At 39.6% G+C, this 20,322-nt stretch overlaps 1 protein-coding gene across 7 annotated transcripts in view; it reads right to left on the bottom strand.

The window, feature by feature from the left end:
• Positions 1–20,322, bottom strand: part of BTBD9 (BTB domain containing 9) — a 411,047-nt gene that overhangs the window by 145,698 nt on the left and 245,027 nt on the right. For all 7 annotated transcript variants that reach the window (XM_025261016.3, XM_044938341.2, XM_044938340.2 and 4 more), the window contains one exon: positions 7,314–7,423. In XM_025261016.3, coding sequence (XP_025116801.2) covers positions 7,314–7,423 — 110 coding nt within the window. The remainder of the gene's footprint in view (positions 1–7,313; positions 7,424–20,322) is intronic.

Below are 20,322 nucleotides of genomic sequence, written 5' to 3'. Positions count from 1 at the left end.
TCGCTCAGTCATGTCCCACTCTTAGCGACCCCATGGACTGCAGCCCACCAGGCTCCTTTGCCCATGGGATTTTCCAGGCAAGAGTACCAGAGTGGGGTGCCATTGCCTTCTCCTAGATACCACTAGTTATTCCTGATGACATTATTGTAGTTTTATATTTTCCCCTATGAAAACCTGGCATTGGATCAGTGGTTCTCAAAGGAGAACAGCATATCTCATAGGATAGAGGGAGCAGTAGGCAACTACAATTTAAAAATAATTCCAGGGGAGGAGCCAAGATGGCGGAGGAGTAGGACAGGGAGAACCCTTTCTCCCCCACAAATTCATCAAAAGAGCATTTAAACGTCGAGTAAATTCTACAAAACAACTTCTGAATGCCGGCAGAGGACATCAGGCACCCAGAAAAGCAAAACAAATATTAAAAGCAGCAAGGGAAAAACAACAAATAACACACAAGGGAATTCCCATAAGGATAACAGCTGACCTTTCAATAGAAACTCTTCAAGCCAGGAGGGAATGGCAAGACATACTTAAAATGATGAAAGAAAATAACCTACAGCCCAGATTATTGTACCCAGCAAGGATCTCATTCAAGTATGAAGGAGAAATCAAAAGCTTTTCACACAAGCAAAAGCTGAGAGAATTCTGCACCACCAAACCAGCTCTCCAACAAATACTAAAGGATATTCTCTAGACAAGAAATACAAAAACGGTGTATAAATTCGAACCCAAAACAATAAAGTAAATGGCAATGGGATCATACTTATCAGTAATTACCTTAAACGTAAATGGGTTGAATGCCCCAACCAAAAGACAAAGACTGGCTGAATGGATACAAAACAAGACCCCTACATATGTTGTCTACAAGAGACCCACCTCAAAACAGGGGACACATACAGACTGAAAGTGAAGGGCTGGAAAAAGATTTTCCACGCAAATAGGGACCAAAAGAAAGCAGGAGTAGCAATACTCATATCAGATAAAATAGAATTTAAAACAAAGGCTGTGAAAAGAGACAAAGAAGGTCACTACATAATGATCAAAAGGATCAATCCAAGAAGAAGATATAACAATTATAAATATATATGCACCCAACACGGGAGCACCGCAGTATGTAAGACAAATGCTAACAAGTATGAAAGGAGAAATTAACAATAACACAATAATAGTGGGAGACTTTAATACCCCACTCACACCTATGGATAGATCAACTAAACAGAAAATTAACAAGGAAACACAAACTTTAAACAATAGAATAGACCAGTTAGACCTAATTGATATCTATAGGACATTTCATCCCAAAACAATGAATTTCACCTTTTCCTCAAGCGCACATGGAACCTTCTCCAGGATAGATCACATCCTGGGCCATAAAGCTAGCCTTGGTAAATTCAAAAAATAGAAATCATTCCAAGCATCTTTTCTGACCACAATGCAGTAAGATTAGATTTCAATTACAGGAGAAAAACTATTAAAAATTCCAACATACGGAGGCTGAACAACACGCTGCTGAATAACCAACAAATCACAGAAGAAATCAAAAAAGAAATCAAAATTTGCATAGAAATGAATGAAAATGAAAGCACAACAACCCAAAACCTGTGGGACACTGTAAAAGCAGTACTAAGGGGAAAGTTCATAGCAATATAGGCACACCTCAAGAAACAAGAAAAAAGTCAAATAAATAACCTAACTCTACACCTAAAGCAACTAGAAAAGGAAGAAATGAAGAACCCCAGGGTTAGTAGAAGGAAAGAAATCTTAAAAATTAGAGCAGAAATCAATGCAAAAGAAACAAAAGAGACTATAGCAAAAATCAACAAAACCAAAAGCTGGTTCTTTGGAAGGATAAATAAAATTGACATACCATTAGCCAGACTCATCAAGAAACAAAGGGAGAAAAATCAAATCAATAAAATTCGAAACGAAAATGGAGAGATCACAACAGACAACACAGAAATACAAAGGATCATAAGAGACTACTATCAACAATTATATGCCAATAAAATGGACAACGTGGAAGAAATGGACAAATTCTTAGAAAAGTACAACTTTCCAAAACTCGACCAGGAAGAAATAGAAAATCTTAACAGACCCATCACAAGCACGGAAATTGAAACTGTAATCAGAAATCTTCCAGCAAACAAAAGCCCAGGTCCAGACGGCTTCACAGCTGAATTCTACCAAAAATTTAGAGAAGAGCTAACACCTATCTTGCTCAAACTCTTCCAGAAAATTGCAGAGGAAGGTAAACTTCCAAACTCATTCTATGAGGCCACCATCACCCTGATACCAAAACCTGACAAAGATCCCACAAAAAAAGAAAACTACAGGCCAATATCACCGATGAACATAGATGCAAAAATCCTTAACAAAATTCTAGCAATCAGAATCCAACAACACATTAAAAAGATCATACACCATGACCAAGTGGGCTTTATCCCAGGGATGCAAGGATTCTTCAATATCCGCAAATCAATCAATGTAATACACCACATTAACAAACTGAAAAATAAAACCATATGATTATCTCAATAGATGCAGAGAAAGCCTTTGACAAAATTCAACATCCATTTATGATCAAAACTCTCCAGAAAGCAGGAATAGAAGGAACATACCTCAACATAATAAAAGCTATATATGACAAACCCACAGCAAACATTATCCTCAATGGTGAAAAATTGAAAGCATTTCCTCTAAAGTCAGGAACAAGACAAGGGTGCCCACTTTCACCATTACTATTCAACATAGTTTTGGAAGTCTTGGCCACAGCAATCAGAGCAGAAAAAGAAATAAAAGGAATCCAAATTGGAAAAGAAGAAGTAAAACTCTCACTATTTGCAGATGACATGATCCTCTACATAGAAAACCCTAAAGACTCCACCAGAAAACTACTAGAACTAACCAATGACTATAGTAAAGCTGCAGGATATAAAATCAACACACAGAAATCCCTTGCATTCCTATACACTAATAATGAGAAAACAGAAAGAGAAATTAAAGAAACAATTCCATTCACCATTGCAACGGAAAGAATAAAATACTTAGGAATATATCTACCTAAAGAAACTAAAGACCTATATATAGAAAACTATAAAACACTGGTGAAAGAAATCAAAGAGGACACTAATAGATGGAGAAATATACCATGTTCATGGATTGGAAGAATCAATATAGTGAAAATGAGTATACTACCCAAGGCAATTTATAGATTCAATGCAATCCCTATCAAGCTACCAACAGCATTCTTCACAGAGCTAGAACAAATAATTTCACAATTTGTATGGAAATACAAAAAAACCTCAAATAGCCAAAGCGATCTTGAGAAAGAAGAATGGAACTGGAGGAATCAACCTACCTGACTTCAGGCTCTACTACAAAGCCACAGTTATCAAGACAGTATGGTACTGGCACAAAGACAGAAATATAGATCAATGGAACAAAATAGAAAGCCCAGAGATAAATCCACGCACATATGGACACCTTATCTTTGACAAAGGAGGCAAGAATATACAATGGATTAAAGACAATCTCTTTAACAAGTGGTGCTGGGAAATCTGGTCAACCACTTGTAAAAGAATGAAACTAGAACACTTTCTAACACCATACACAAAAATAAACTCAAAATGGATTAAAGATCTAAACATAAGACCAGAAACTATAAAACTCCTAGAGGAGAACATAGGCAAAACACTCTCTGACATACATCGCAGCAGGATCCTCTATGACTCACCTCCCAGAATATTGGAAATAAAAGCAAAAATAAACAAATGGCACCTAATTAACCTTAAAAGCTTCTGCACATCAAAGGAAACTATTAGCAAGGTGAAAAGACAGCCTTCAGAATGGGAGAAGAGAATAGCAAATGAAGCAACTGACAAACAACTAATCTCGAGGATATACAAGCAACTCCTACAGCTCAACTCCAGAAAAATAAATGACCCAATCAGAAAATGGGCCAAAGAACTAAATAGACATTTCTCCAAAGAAGACATACAGATGGCTAACAAACACATGAAAAGATGCTCAACATCACTCATTATCAGAGAAATGCAAATCAAAACCACCATGAGGTACCATTTCACACCAGTCAGAATGGCTGCGATCCAAAAGTCTACAAGTAATAAATGCTGGAGAGGGTGTGGAGAAAAGGGAACCCTCTTACACGGTTGGTGGGAATGCAAACTAGTACAGCCACTATGGAGAACAGTGTGGAGATTCCTTAAAAAACTGGAAATAGACCTGCCTTATGATCCAGCAATCCCACTGCTGGGCATACACACTGAGGAAACCAGAAGGGAAAGAGACACGTGTACCCCAATGTTCATCGCAGCACTGTTTATAATAGCCAGGACATGAAAGCAACCTAGATGTCCATCAGCAGATGAATGGATAAGAAAGCAGTGGTACATATACACAATGGAGTATTACTCAGCCATTAAAAAGAATACATTTGAATCAGTTCTAATGAGGTGGATGAAACTGGAGCCTATTATACAGAGTGAAGTAAGCCAGAAAGAAAAACACCAATATAGTATAGTAACGTATATATATGGAATTTAGAAAGATGGTAACAATAACCCTGTGTACGAGACAGCAAAAGAGACACTGATGTATAGAACAGTCTTATGGACTCTGTGGGAGAGGGAGAGGGTGGGAAGATTTGGGAGAATGGCATTGAAACATGTAAAATATCATGTATGAAACGAGTTGCCAGTCCAGGTTCGATGCACGATACTGGATGCTTGGGGCTGGTGCACTGGGATGACCCAGAGGGATGGTATGGGGAGGGAGGAGGGAGGAGGGTTCGGGATGGGGAACACATGTATACCTGTGGTGGAATCATTTTGATATTTGGCAAAACTAATACAATTATGTAAAGTTTAAAAATAAAATAAAATTAAAGAAAAAAATAAAAATAATTCCAGGTGATTCTGACATACACTCTGGCCTCACTAAAGGACCACTTCTTTCTTGGAGGTCCCTGTAGAATGGCTGTGGCTGAGGCCTGTGTGCAGATAAAATGCACCTGATCACCAACATGGAAAGCTGGCCATTGCTGTTTCAAACACCCCTGTAAATTTGGCACAGCTGCCATGCCAGAAAAAGGATAATGAAATCACCCTACATGCTCTCATGACTTAAACCAGCTCCCTGTCTGCCCAGCATGGGGGCAACTTCGAGCCATGAAGACAGTAAAAGCAGAGCCAGCGGGGACCCCACTGCAGGCCATCTGCCGACAAGCACACGCACCAACCTGCCTGCCTGCACCACTGCTCCTATTTGGAGGAGGGACGACAGGCAAGTGACTGCAGTGCTCTTGGCAGTCAATGTGAGCATCTTAGAAGAGGGCTTGAAAAAAGTGTCTGACCAGACACCAGAAATACTTGTAGCCTCTCTACAGTCTTCTTTCATCCCTTGACATGTCTGAGACTATTATGGCTTCTGATAATGCTGACTAACTCGGTTTGGACAAAACAGAGAGACCAACAGCAGCATCCCTCACTACAACTGACTCTGAGTTTCATTCCTGCAGTGGCCTTTCATGCCAGATAGATTTGTCTCTTCGATAATTACAGTGCCTACAAACCTGTCCTTCCTCCAGTAAGAAGGGAAAGGGGCCTTCTATACAACATGCTCAAAATTCAGTGTACCAGGCTGAAGTGAGTAGACAGATGCTCTACACCTCCTATGGTTGCAAAGGTGGTTTGGTTCCTTAAAAGATCCTTCTCAGTAAGGATGCTCTTAACTATACAATCACAGGCACAGTGAGGTCTGGTCTAGAAAACAACATGGGCAGCAAGTAAAAAGGAATAGCCTTTCCAAAACACTCCATCATCACAATTCTATGCCCCCTCACAGAATTAAAAGCCTTGATAACATCAGGTAATGCCCACTGTTAACTTTCAAATGGTTTCAAAGTCACAAGGAGGCAGGATGGGGAGCACACATACACCCATGGCTGATTCATGTGAATGTAAGGCAAAAACCACCACAATATTGTAAAGTAATTAGCCTCCAATTAAAATTTTTAAAAATTCCATTCCATATCAACATTTATATTTAATACTAAAAACTACACCCATTGCAAAGTCAAAACCAAACTGTTTTAGTTGAGCTCTAAAACTTCTCTATATGTTGGAATAATTTCTACTCTTGCTACTTTATTAGTATTACTCTCTCAAATTTCCCTAAAGGATTATGTTTAGGAAACAAAAAGTGTTATGAAAATTTAGACTTTTGACCATTCATAGAATTAGTAAACATTTCTAAGCTACCCTCATCTTTCTCATTCTAGTTTTCACCATGTTTTTAGGACACTGTCAATATGTTCTGTGTCCCAGCATGAACAGGACTTGGGGAGGAGATGAGAAATGAGTCCCTTTGTAAAGGTAAAGAACTACTTTAGGTATACCAAGGCATGGGTATCTTATCCCTTCACTTGAACATAAGAGAGCTCCTTTTCCAAGAAAGCTGCAGTAAAGGTGCCGATTCAAGGATCTAGTTAGTTACAAAATATGATCTTGGTAGGAAATGAGCAAAAACCTGTAGGCATGGATAAAAGAAGAAGAATCAGCCTAGACAGAAAAAGCCACTCATGGTATCATAATGTTAAGGGCTGAGACAGCCAGACTAAACATGACCTAAAACAAAAGCAAAAACAAAGCACAACAGAACCAAACAACTAAATGAAATTTAAAATGTCCTTTCAAAAGATTAGCCAGGCTGAACTGGTCACAAGATAATCTTCATTATGGTAATTTAGTTACTTTGGTCTTATTTTAATTACATGCAGTCATTTTCTTGAGGTGAACTTGACAAAGAAGGGCAAATATGGACTGCTGTGTCTATGAAAAGGAGATATTCTCATAGCTGAGCACACCGTTCATATCAAATCAAAGGCCAAAATACCTGCACAGCCTTGGAAAGTAGGAGCATTGGATCAATATTATACTGACTTCCTCCCTGATCTTACCCACCATTAAATATAGAAGAGCCTCTTGGTACAGGAGGCTGTGCCCGACTATCACAACCATTCCCCACGGAGCAAATCTGAATGAATCACTAGAACATTTCCAATTCTGAACTACTAGTATAATATTTACACTCTTTTAAGTTTACTAGAATTATTGTATTGACTACTTCTAAAAATATAAGCCCTTTCTATGTCACTCAGCCAGAAGGCATTCAGGTTAACCAGAGCTCTTAGTCAAAGCTGATTAACAGGTGAATTAAGATGAGTTAATGGAATAACAAAATATTTGAAGATAACATAACTATGTGATACATAAAAATGTAATTGTAACACTTACCTATCAGCCCCTTCTCCAGAGTGAAGGTTTTGTTTGTAAACATACATTCAAAAGCCACAATGTGAAAAATCTTATTCACTGTGTTGTGAGTCCCAACTATTCGAATATACCTGGGGGTAAAAAGAGGAGAAAATCTGTTGAAGAAAATGAGCTTCCATCATAACAAATCCAAGGATAACAGAAAAAGATACACTACGTAAACATACAGTCTACCAGAGCACAGACTGAAAGAGACTCTGAATAGGCTTCAGACCCTGTACCTGCTCCTTGGGGTTAGCTCCAACTGAGTCTAGAAAAATTACAGCAAAATTAGGGAGGTACCACTTTCCAGAGAATGAAGTAGAACTTAGATATGGTTTACCTAGAAAATCAAACCAGGGGCTGTTCAGCTCAACTCCCAAATGTCAGTACAATTATACATCCATGAGACACTGACACTGGAGAACAACAGCTTCTATCCTTACCTCGTGGTTAGGAATGTGTCTGCGCACAGGTGCACAAACACACACAAAATCAAATTCTTTCCAACTCAATGAAAGGTTTCACCCATTGGATGAAATGCATGAAATCAATACTGCTTTCTCATTTACAGTTAAAAAAAAAAAATCCACAGAAACTACTGAAAACCACTCACAGTTTCTTGTATTTTAATGTTGCTCCTAAATTTTCATTAGGATGTGAACCCTATATTCTTACGCCAGTCCCCAACTTGACTGCTAGGATGCCTTCTCCTGGCCAGAGGAAGTGATGTGCAGAGGTGAGCCAGCCTGCTCTGCAGCCTCCCTCTTGGCCGCAGGGAGCTGGCATCTGCACACAGTGCAGAGTTTCATGGGGCAGGTCTCGAGCATCTCAGCCTATTCACCCTCTGGATCTCCCTGGAGGCTTCACCTCTGACAAACAAGCATTAATCTTGGAGCAACTTTCCCCTTTCATTCTCCAAAGGGACCTGACAGTTCACAGGTTAATGAACAGACAAACGGACTCTTCTGAGTGTCACTCAATTCCACGGGGAACGTATTGTGCTACACACATCCTAGAATTCTAAAGAAGAGCAAGGCAAAAAATAACAGATGAACTGATAACGCTCTCCCAAATTATGAACTATGTGCTCTGAAGGATGCAGCGTATTAAGCGTATTAAACGAACAGATTTCAATTAGCAGATGACAGACTGGGCAAGGTTTTAGTAATATCTTCCCTCCGCTGTGTAAAACAACCTTCCATTTAGATGATGTAATTTTACTTCTGAGTTAATCGCTGTTCACTAATTTGGTAATTTCCTTACATTTCTCATCCCTCCAAGTTAACTGCATAATGTAAATGGCAATTTAAAAAAAATTCACATTTTAGAGGCTATATTTGGGGGTTCTGTATCATGAGCTATTTTCCCTCCTGTTTCTTCAAGCCTGAATCTCACCGCAATCCCTGTGCACCTCATTTAGCCATCTGCTCCTTGACATGAGCTGATCGCTCATCTTCATAACCAATAGTAATGCCCTCTCCTGGACTGGCTGCTCTGTGTTCCCATCCCCGCTGCAGGGAGACACCATTCTTCCTGTGTGGAGAGTCAGGGCAACTGCTGTGCTCACCATCGCCCTCTGGGTAAGCAGGAGGTTGGCTATGATCTGTTCTCTCCAGCCTTCAGGGCAGACAGAAGGTGTTGACTTTACTGGGTTTGGGTAGGTGGATGGGGTTCACTTAAAATAAGTCCTCAACGGTCTGAGTAGAACAGATTGTGTTGTTCTTTACTGCTGGCAGTAACAATCTCTCTGGGCTTTCTGGAATGGAAGGGGTGTGTTAAGCCTGGCACCTTGGCCTGAATCTAATTTTATCCATTTCCTTAAACCCACAGGAACTCAACAAGCATAGCATTTTCAACCGCACATGGTCGTGACAGTGAGTGCTGCTATTTGCAACCTTGGAGGGAATGTGGTTTGGTGGAATTTGATCAGATCATTTTCCTGTTCTCTAGGTCAAATCTTTCAAAGGAGAGATAGCTTTCCTAATACTGAGGAGATAGAGGAGCAAGGGAGGGACTAATAGGGCCTTCCCCCAGTGGCAGTTCTTAAGATTAACAGTTCAGGCTGACCTAAGGGGATGCACTAACATTCCCTCCCTCTCTTTCTTTTTAAAACATTATATGGAACCAGCCTCCAAGTTTAGGTAACAGTCATTTCCCAAATTTTACCCTGGTGTAAATATCAGGAATGGGAGAAATTAAAGAACTTTCCCCTCTCTCATCCCCTGATTATAGGAAACTGAAAATAAAAAACTGTATTGGAATATATTTTACAGCCTTAATGATAGTATTTGTGATAACTAATAAGATAATATATATGATTGCAAAAGCATTGAGAGATGCCTCCAGATTAAAAAAATGTTCTGTATAAATGAAGATAATGTTATCTCTGCTGCATAATCCTGAGGTCAAATTAGCAATTCACCACTGTACATCACACTTCTTGATTAGCCTGTTATATGTAATGGTCCTAACAAGTTTAATTATTCTAGTTCTACAATACTCTCTAAGTCTCCATAAAATTATAGCCTAATTTACAAAAGTGGCATAAAGTCCTTACTCAAATACACATTAAAAAATGGTAACAAAGTCACAGCAAAGAAGCCATGCTCCTTTTCTCCAGCAAAGAATTGTTTAGCCAAGGACTCTGTCCTTCACTGAAGATCTCGACTAGAAATAGAAAACAGGCTTTAACTAATCCCCCAACTTCAGTGACTGGTAGGGCATCCTGGAGCTCTCCATTAAGAACTCAGGGGCCCTGTCCAGCTCAGGGGAAAGCGTGCCCTGATCCAGGAGCAATGTCCAGAGGGAGAAGGAGGAAGCACCATCAAGGTACCATCCTCGATCACAAGCAGATTTTCTTAGTGAGGCTCACAATGGAACATCCTGCAGGCAGCAGTAACCACTATCCAAGCTATTGAAAACCCAAGGGCTGGGGATGGGAGAGAGAGAGTCCTCTCTACTTTTTTTTTTGAAAAACAAAACTTGCTTCTGGGTCATGACACCTAACAAGAAGAAGTAGATCCTACATTTTCTTTGTCACAAAAGATTTTGAGTAAAAGGTAAAACTTAAGCTTAATTTTCTTCTTTCAACATCATCTCTCCAATGCATACTCAGACTCTGATCTAACGTGATGATAAGGGCAGTGGCAGCTAGTGACTTCATCAGTGTGCAGAAAGGAGAGCTGCTGAAAAATATGACAGCTATCCTTTGTTCTCTCTGAGGTCCTCAACAGCAGCTCAGACAGTTGGAAGATAATTAAAACTTAAACAGGGATGAGGAAGGCAGATATGCAACAGATTGGCCCTTTCTGATGGAGATGAATGCCGTCCACACGAGCTCTGGTGCAACAGTCTGTTTCCAATGGTCTCCTCTCTTCCCTGTGTTAGCGGTCTTCTAGTCCTGCTCACAACGCCTGGGGCCTCAACAGTTCCAAACAGGATGATTCAGTGCAGAAGTTTCTAGGAGCTATAATATTGTGGGTGAAAAGAGATTCTTCTTTGACAAAATTAAACCTAAACCCCCCATGGATAGCACTCTAAAACTGAGAAGCACTCGAGTTTTGAAGTACTAGCTTTAGTGTCTAACAGAACCAGGTTTGTCGCCCAGCTCCATCACTTAGCTGTGTTGCTATGGGAAAAAAAGCTTTAAACCTTTTGAATCACAGTTTCCTTCTCTATAAAATGGATCAATACATAAATCTTATATGATATTTAAATGAGATAAGTAGTTAAAGTATCTAGTGCAGGGTGTGGCAGAGTACAGTATCATTAAACAGAAATGCAAAGAGTAGATCCTTGGAAGCAGAATTTCTTTTGGACTTAGAGACTTTTGGGTGTCTAGGAGCGCATTCCTAACTATAGGTGTTAAAGTGGTGCATCCAGGCCCAAAGATGGACCTCAAGAGCACAGGCCAGGACTAGTTGTCCCTTTAGGGCCCCACAGTATAGGTGTTATGGTCCATGGCGAGAATCTGCATTCCAAATGCAGATTACCTGGCTCTATGTCACTTCCTGCTTTAAGCCCCTAGTCTTTAGAAAAGTCTATTTTAAATGTTCTTGACCTAAGTAAGCTCTGCATAAAGAAACAAGGGAAGAATCTTTTGCCCATATTTGGTCCAGCTACCTGTGCCTACAGAAGAGTTTCTTTTTTTGTGCAAACTCTGGAAGTTTGGGGTTTTAATTTACCAAGAACAATAGCACTTCTTACAAAGAGACACCATAATACTGTGACCTAGAAAATTTTTCCCTTGGAGATTTCATTGTATTCCCTGCCTGTTCTGGGGAGGTACTACAAACTCCTATTCTTAATCTTCTTTCCATCATTTCTTGTCAGGATGCTACGATATTTCATTTCTAAGCCACAAACAACACATCTTTAACAAACTGAATACACAAAGCAGCAACTTGCACCCCTCACTTTAAACCTGTTGGAATCCTCGAGTCTTTGCTTCTTTAGTCTTTAGCCTGCTGTGGTTACAGTTAATCCTTAACCTTTGCCTCTAGTTATATGATCACCTAACTTGTGAACTGAGCAGATTCTACTACAAGATAAGATTGAATTCAGCAAAAAATATTTAAATGAGCTCTCAAGGGATAAACTAAAGCCAAAATCCAACAGAATTTTATTCTCTTGTAAACAAAACTTTCTTCTCAAATTGAACTTTATATTCTTGGGTTAAACAAAGACTCTGGAGAAAACTAGAGGTAGCCTAAGGCTGGGATCCCTAACAACACAAGAAGGAACCCCTAACATTTTGGCTCTTCCTCTGAGGTCCCCATGGAGAATTCTGCAGAAGAAGACTGTCCTTTGCTGTGGCCAGAAAGACGACAAGAACTTTAACTACAGCATTTTCTAGGGACTCAGGACCATGTGGGTTTGGAATTCACCATTTCCACAATTTCCCATTTGACCTTTCCTTGCAAGGAGATATGAAGAATGTACATAAATAATTCTCCAGCCCAAGAAGCTGGTAACATCTGTGGGTTTCCCCAGGATGATATTTTCTTCTAGTTCTAGGTACAGTGTTAATGCTCTTCTAATCAAACCCAGACTGGAGGGGAAAGTGACTTCAGGTCTTGTTGCTAAGGCAGCAAGTGGAAAACAGTTTACTGCCAGAATGACAAAAAGCTTCAGGAAAAGCATGTTGCAACAGAACAGATTTGCTACTGTTAGAAAACCTGCCCTCTGGCTGATCTGTGGAGCTATAGATTCTCCTCCACTGACTTCAGCAAAGGGTCCCAGCAGCATTTGCTTATATGAGAGAGGAAGACTTATTGAAAGGTTAAGCACTCTGCAGAGTTAGCCTAAGCAGAGGCTACTGTCTTGGAGAACAGCCCTGAAACTGTCTGACCATTAGCCCTGCAGAGGGAGCAGTTATGTTCTAGCAACTCCACTCCTCAACCTGAAGGGCAAACAAAACAAGAAGTCATTTTGTTTCCAGAGAAAATTGATGCTTTATAGAATCAAGCATGCAGAGCGGATAAGACTGGTAAATAACTACTAACACATCATAACCCAGTGTAACCCAAAACAGAAAGTCATTTCAACATCAGAGATAAATATTTAAGCATTGTTTTTTATTTGTGGGAAATGTGCACTTTGAACAGTAGGCTTTTTCCCCCATCTCTGCATATGTAGAACCTAAAACCTGCCATAATGCCTTCAATCTGTGAAAACATACTTGAAATTAATATCACAAAAGAACTATAATATTTATTTACATAAATCATATGAAAATGATATAATATGTAAATTTGCTTAATTCGTTTCTACTTGCACATTTACCAGTTAATAGCTCCTGTAGGTATACTGGGTAAATCTGCTATTGATCAAGATTTAACAAACACTTACTAGATACAAGAAATTCTGCTAAACACTGTTTGAAATGGACCAGAAAGACAGGACATAAGCCTTCATCGGGAGAAGTTCATAGTGCAGTTTAGAAGGTAAGACTAAGACCCATCAAACTGTATGATTTTTGACAGGATTAAGCGGAAAGAATGACCTACTTGCTAGTAGGTCACTAGCTTCACAATGCATTAGATATAAAATCGGAGGCAAGTTCCTTAATTTCTCCCAGTCTCAGGCTCCATATTGGTAGCAATGGTAAGTAGAAAGACATAAGAGCTGCTGACCTATTCACACATGGTAGCCTAATCTTAAAATAGCTAATTTAGCAGCATGAACTCTGAAAGTCCTCCCTGCAAACAAAACAAACATAGCTAAAAGAGAAATAATCCCTTCCCCGCAACCCACACACACAACCACTGTCTTAGCCAACAAATATCAATATTAACCGAGCATGCGTCAGCTACTCCTGCTGGGTGCTGGGATATGGGATTGGATACTACAGGTAAAATCTATTCCCCATGGAATTTACATTTCAGGTCAGGAGACAGACAACAAATTTAAAAAATCAAATAATTAGCCACTGGTTGGTAAGTGATCTATTGATATTGAGCATACAACTTCATAGACAAACTTGCTAAACTGGAAGGATAAACAGTTATATTAACAAAAACCTTTCCATCCAGGAATAAAAGAAGAGTCAAAAGGGAAGGCGTGACTAGCTCTGCCTGAGAACATGGATATACTGTAAATGAGTGTATTGTACATATTTAGCAGGATATAGGCAAACATCTAATTAAGTAGATTTCTTAGGAACTAGAAAGAGGAACTGATTTGAATTCCATGGGAAGAAATGCCTTCCTTATTTCATGGCTTAGTTTTCTTTTTATTGCTTTTTTCCCCCCAGAGAATTAGCTCTGCAAATTTTCAAGGGATTACAGAAAGACAAGATGGCAAGTGAAAGACATAAAACAAAAAGTGGATGAGAGAGAGAGGTATGGAGGGAAGAAAGAAGGGAGAAAGAGAAAAGAGGGGTGAAGGGAGGAGCAAGCGGAGGGAGGGCAAGGGGAGAGAAAGATCGTGAATATGCATAAACCAATCCCTTCTCTGTCTCTGCTATGTGCCACTGTGAACAAATTCTCATATGGGAATACTGCTAACCAATTTTACTACTCAATGAAACATTTGAAACCAATACAAAGCATATTTTAAGAAATAGAACCGAATTACCAAAAGTTCAATATTTGCATTTTTTCATTAACTTTTCCCTTAGACCAAGATGCTGGGAGCAGGAGAGAGAATTTCACCAGTTTTATCTTTAAAATGGCTGCATTATCTTTTTCAGTTTATCCAGTAGGCTGTGCATTTCCACGAATGTAGACAAATGAGTCTAATGGAATTGTGCACTAGAGAAAAAGTAGAAGAAAATTAAATTTGTTAGTTTCCCTATGAATCTGCAAGAACTCATTTGGTGGCTATGACCTGTAGCAAGCCTGCTTTAGGATCATGATGGGTAAGGGAAGTTTCTCTTTTTTAAACCTAAGACTACGGTGGGGATATGCCACTTACTGTAACTTATAATTTGAAGGGCTGGAGGAACCTGTTCTTTTTTTCCTTTTAGAGTAGAAGATTAAATACAGAAGGATGAGAGGCAAACAGAAAGAGAAAGAATTTACTTTTCCCAGAGGAAAAATCTAAGAATCCTTCTAAGAATGTAAACATCTGACATACTAAGAAATAAGACAGGAATTGCCTAAGACGGTCAGAATGATGGAATTAAAAACTGAGCCCCAAGTCAAGAGAATAATTAAAGAGAGCACAGGGAGTAAGAAAGGCACAGATCTTCACTCCAGACCCCTGAGAAACCAGCACTGGAATTAGAGCAAAAGTTGCCAGCTTCAGAACTCATCCCATATGCTAGGCCTTGCATGCATTATTTCCATTCACGGAAAACTCATACCCTACACACTTACACGGTCAGGCTGGAGGTTTCAAAGCTCAACAGAACACACATGCATCAAAGCCTCTGTATTCTTTAGGAGCTATGCAAAGAAACCTGTGTTCCAGGCAATAACAGGTGCTAACAGAGAACTAACTGAAATGTATTTGGAGAAAACAAGCTCAACCCAGAAAAGCCACACACTTGCCACCTACTATTCCCACACTGCTTCGATGCTCACAGAAAATTTCAGGGACCCTCCTTTGCCCTTTGGGAAATTCTGGACCTTTACCTGGAGAATCAATCAGGGAAAGGAAAAAAAAAAAAAAAAAAAAATCCACAGATTTACATAATCCAGGTATCAGTATAACCACATACAAAGCTAACAATCAGAAGCAGAGCAGTCAAAGTAAACAAAAATAATATTACAGAAAACTTGAAAAGACCACTCACACCAACAGCACAGGAAAAGCGAATAATAGGAGACAGAGAAGCACCCTTGTCCTGGGCACCAAAACTGGTGTGTTATGTTGTCTCAGGGTTTGTTAAAGCCAGAAATGTATGGTTGATTACACTGTAGAAGCCTGTACACTCCAGCTTCCAAATAGCATGAAAGAATACTAATTGCAGCACTAAGAGATTTTTGTTGTTAAAATCTGCAACGTGTTAGAACTTTAACACAAGCAAAACAGAAAACAAAAGAGCAAGATGCTCCAAGTGGTGCTACTGGTGAACTGCAGAGCCTGCAGCTTGTCACAGGGGCTGGGCAGACATGGGACACCCTCAAAGCTAATGATTTGCCCAGTCATGTTAAAAGACATTTCCCTGTACTCATCATGCCTTTTGTGTTAGGAGTCCTATCCACTGATGAAGTTTTGAAGCCTGTCCCAAACCATACTTCTACTGGATTAGCAAGCAGGTTGGGAAGTGGAGTAGTTTGGCAAGGATTTTTTTTTCTCCCTCCCCAAAGCTTCTTAAGAGTTCAACCATTCATGACCTAGACTTTACTGGTACAGCATTAGTGTTAAGTCCATGATCAGAAAGAAAATGTCAATCTTTACACTTGGCTCAGAAGTTCAAGGAAAGAAAAACTTAGGAGTGAAATGCACGTAAGGTAAAAGTGCACTTTGTAAGAGAGGATTTATTTTTTAACAGACAAGAGGATTCTATTATATGACTAAAGTCACTGCTACTGCTGTGGTGTTTGGAATTCTCATTAAAATAAAACAAAACTGGCTTAACTGTTTCTTTTCAATTTTTAAAAGAAATTTTTACCCATCAGTTCAGTTCAGTCACTCAGTTGTGTCCAACTCTGCGATCCCATGGACTGCAGCATGCCCGGCTTCCCTGTCAATCACCAACTCCCAGAGCTTACTCAAACTCATGTCCATCGAGTTGGTGATGTCATCCAACCATCTCATCCTCTGTCGTTTCCTTCTCCTCCTGCCTTCAACCGTTCCCAGCATCAGGGTCTTTTCAAATGATTCAGTTCTTCGCATCAGGTGGCCAAAGTATTGCAGTTTCAGCTTCAGTCCTTCCAATGAATATTCAGGACTGATTTCCTTTAGGATGGACGGGTTGGATCTCCTTGCAGTCCAAGGGACTTCTCCAACACCAAGAGTCTTCTCCAACACCACAGTTCAAAAGGATCAATTTTGCTCTCAGCTTTCTTTATAGTCCAACTCTCACATCCATACATGACTACTGGAAAAACCATAGCTTTGACTAGACAGACCTTTGTTGGCAGAGTAATGTCTCTGCTTTTTAATATGCTGTCTAGGTCGGTCAGAGCTTTTCTTCCAAAGAGCAAATGTCTTTTAGTTTAATGGCTGCAGTCACCATCTGCAGTGATTTTGGAGCCCCCCCAGAATAAAGCATGAAGTGATGGGACCAGATGCCATGATCTTCGTTTTCTGAATGTTGAGCTTCAAGCCAACTTTTTCACTCTCCTCTTTCACTTTCATCAAGAGGCTCTTTAGTTCTTCTTTGCTTTCTGCCATAAGGATGGTGTCATCTGCATATCTGAGGTCATTGATATTTCTCCTGGCAATCTTGATTCCAGCTTGTGCTTCTTCCAGCCCAGTGTTTCTCATGATGTATTCTGCATATAAGTTAAATAAGCAGGGTAACAATATAGAGCCTTGACATACTCCTTTCCCAATTTGGAACCAGTCTGTTGTTCTATGTCCAGTTCTGTTGTTTTTTGACCTGCATACAGATTTCTCAAGAGGCAGGTCAGGTGGCCTGGTATTCCCATCCCTTTAAGAATTTTCCATAGTTAGTTGTGATTCACACAGTCAAAGGCTTTGGTGTAGTCCAATAAAGCAGAAGTAGATGTTTTTCTGGAACTCTCGTGCTTTTTCAAAGATCCAGAGGATGTTGCCAAGTTGATCTCTGGTTCCTCTGCCTTTTCTAAATCCAGCTTGTACATCTGGAAGTTCACAGTTCACACACTGTTGAAGACTGGCTTGGAGAATTTTGAGCATTACTTTGCTAGCATGTGAGATGAGTGCAACTGTGCAGTAGTTTGAACATTCTTTGGCATTGCCTTTCTTTGGGATTGGAAAGAAAACTGGCCTTTTCCAGTCCTGTGGCCACTGCTGAGTTTTCCAAATTTGCTGGCATACTGAGTGCAGCACTTTCACAGCATCATCTTTTAGGATTGAAATAGCTCAGCCAAAAAAAAAAAAAAAAACTTGTAGATATTCTCTGCTTCCCTAACACGATGAAATTTCATGATGCCTTAGTATGGGTCTATCATCTTCAACTGGGTCGGGTACTCAGAAGGCCTTCACAATCTGGAAATCCATGTACTTCAGTTTCAGTAAATATTCTTAAATTATTGACTTTTTCCCCTGAATTTTTTAAAATCTCTCTTTATGAAACTCCTAGTTTTGAATATTGGACCTCCTTATCTTTACCTGTACTTTTATACTTCCTCTGTTTATCTTTTTTTTTATCATTTTTTAAACTCCATATAAGTCTACCTTTTGTTCTAATGTAAACATTTCACTCCTGGGTATATATTTGAAAAAAGTGAAAACACTAATTTGAAAAGATACATGCACCCCAATGTTCACAGAACCATCACTTACAATTGCCAAGACACAGAAGCAACCTAAGTGTCCATCAACAGATGAGTGAATAAAGAAAACATGATACATATACAGACACATATCCATAAAATGGAATACTACTTAGTCACAAAAAAGAATGTAAATTTCCCATTTGTGACAACATGGATGGAGTTGGAGGGTACTATGCTGAGTGAAGTCAGAGGAAGACAAATACTGTATGATATCACTTACATGTAGAATCTAAAAAGCAACAATAAACTAGTCAATCTAAAGAAACAGAAACAGATTCACAATATCGAGAACAAACTAGTAGTTACCAGCGGGAAGAGAGAGGGAGCGAGGGGCAAGATAGAGGTAGGGAATTAAGTGGTACAAACTATGTATAAAATAAATAAGCTACAAGGATATATTGTACAACACAGGGAATATAGCCAGTGTTTTATAATAACTATAATTGGAATATAACTTTTAAAAATTGTGAATCAATTTTTGGACACTCAAAACTTATATTCTACATCAATAACTCCCCTTCATACACAAACTATATATAAATTCCTAACTTGGAGGGCAGGAATTAATATCTCCATTTTATTGTTGAAACTGAAATTTAGAGGACTTTAGTGCATTAATCAACTGAGTTGCTTATCCCACCAAGTAACATATTCTTATTGGTGCCAAAACCCAGGAATTAGGGGAAAGAGTGCAATGTATTGAAAAAGGGTGCTTTTACTGGTCTGAAAAACATTCGGGTCAAATTAGTAAAACGTGAAAGGGAAATTGCTCAGTCATGTCTGATTTTTTGAGACCCTATGACTGTAGCCTACCAGGCTCCTCCGTCCATGGAATTTTCCAGGCAAGAGTACTGGAGTGGGTTGCCATTTCCTTCTCCAGGGGATCTTCCTGACCCAGGGATTGAACCCAGGTCTCCCATATTGCAGGCAGACACTTTACCATCTGAGCCACCCCAGGTCAAATTAAAGGAATAGCAATTCACATAGTAAGAATCAGGTTGTATCAAGAAGTCAGTCAATATTTCAGAGCAGGCACGGTTAACACTGGTAGTGATGGGGTCGGCAGTTATCAACGTGCTATGATGGGTGGGGAACCAAAGATCTTCCTGCCCAAAGAGGCTTCTTCACCCATCCTTTCTGAAAAATCCTCCTGGAGTTATTTGTATTGTCATTGTCTCCAGGTGGATGGGAGGCCAAGCAGTATCCCAGGTGCTCTCTATACAGTTTGAGTCCTGCAGTCATTGAGTTCAGCAGACGTGGAGTCACTAAGAACTGGTCCCCTTGGTGCTCTTGTTGAATGCAGCCTTTCTTAGAATTGACCACGTGCACTAGCTCTGCTCTCTGTGAAGCATGAGGGGGTGACCACAGGAGGGTTTTAAATCATTTAAAGTAGGGCAGGAGGTGTCTGAAGCAAGGTCCTGGAGCAACACCCCGCTGTGTGCGGCAGAAGGCGAGCAGGACATGGTGGTTGTCTTTATCATTTTTTTTCTTTGTAATTTTGTTCTACTTTATGGGAGAGTTCCTCAGCTTTATCATTTGTGCACTCTACCAAGCTTTCCATTTCTGCTTTAATATTTTAAATTTCCAAATGTATTTCATATTTTTCAAATGCTCCTTTTTTATGGCTTCTTGGCCTAAGATTGCTAGATTTACTCTAATCTCTCTGAAGATAGCAGTAATTTTTTAAACGTTTTCATTTCCCTGTATAGTGCTTTTCCTATTTGTTTTAGTCTTCATGTTTCTTATTAGTTTCCTCGAATGTCTGGTTGTCAAGGAGGTTGTCAGAAAGGAACCCAGACATAAAAAGGAAATTCTGAAGATATAGTTAGTTGCCTGAATGGGTCAACAGTCAGTAAAACCTCATTTTCACTTTCAGATTCTTTAGTTCTTCTCTCTTGGACTGATCATTATTCTAGAAAGATGTTTCTAATCGTATGCATGGAAGATATGGGCTTGGCTACCAGAGTTTCAGAGTGATGAAAAAGGAAAACATACTTGTCTGTGTGTGTGGCGGGGGAGGTTATCACTGAGAGGTGGAGTCAGCCTCAGAGCGCCTCAGCCTCCGACAGTATGATCCTTCTCACTTGTGTACGGTTTCCCAGTTTAGAGACCTT

This window comes from Bubalus bubalis, chromosome 2 (assembly GCF_019923935.1).
Source record: "Bubalus bubalis isolate 160015118507 breed Murrah chromosome 2, NDDB_SH_1, whole genome shotgun sequence".
NCBI lineage: Eukaryota > Metazoa > Chordata > Mammalia > Artiodactyla > Bovidae > Bubalus > Bubalus bubalis.
Note: the sequence above shows the minus strand (reverse complement) of the source record. Positions and strands in the feature narration are given on the sequence as shown.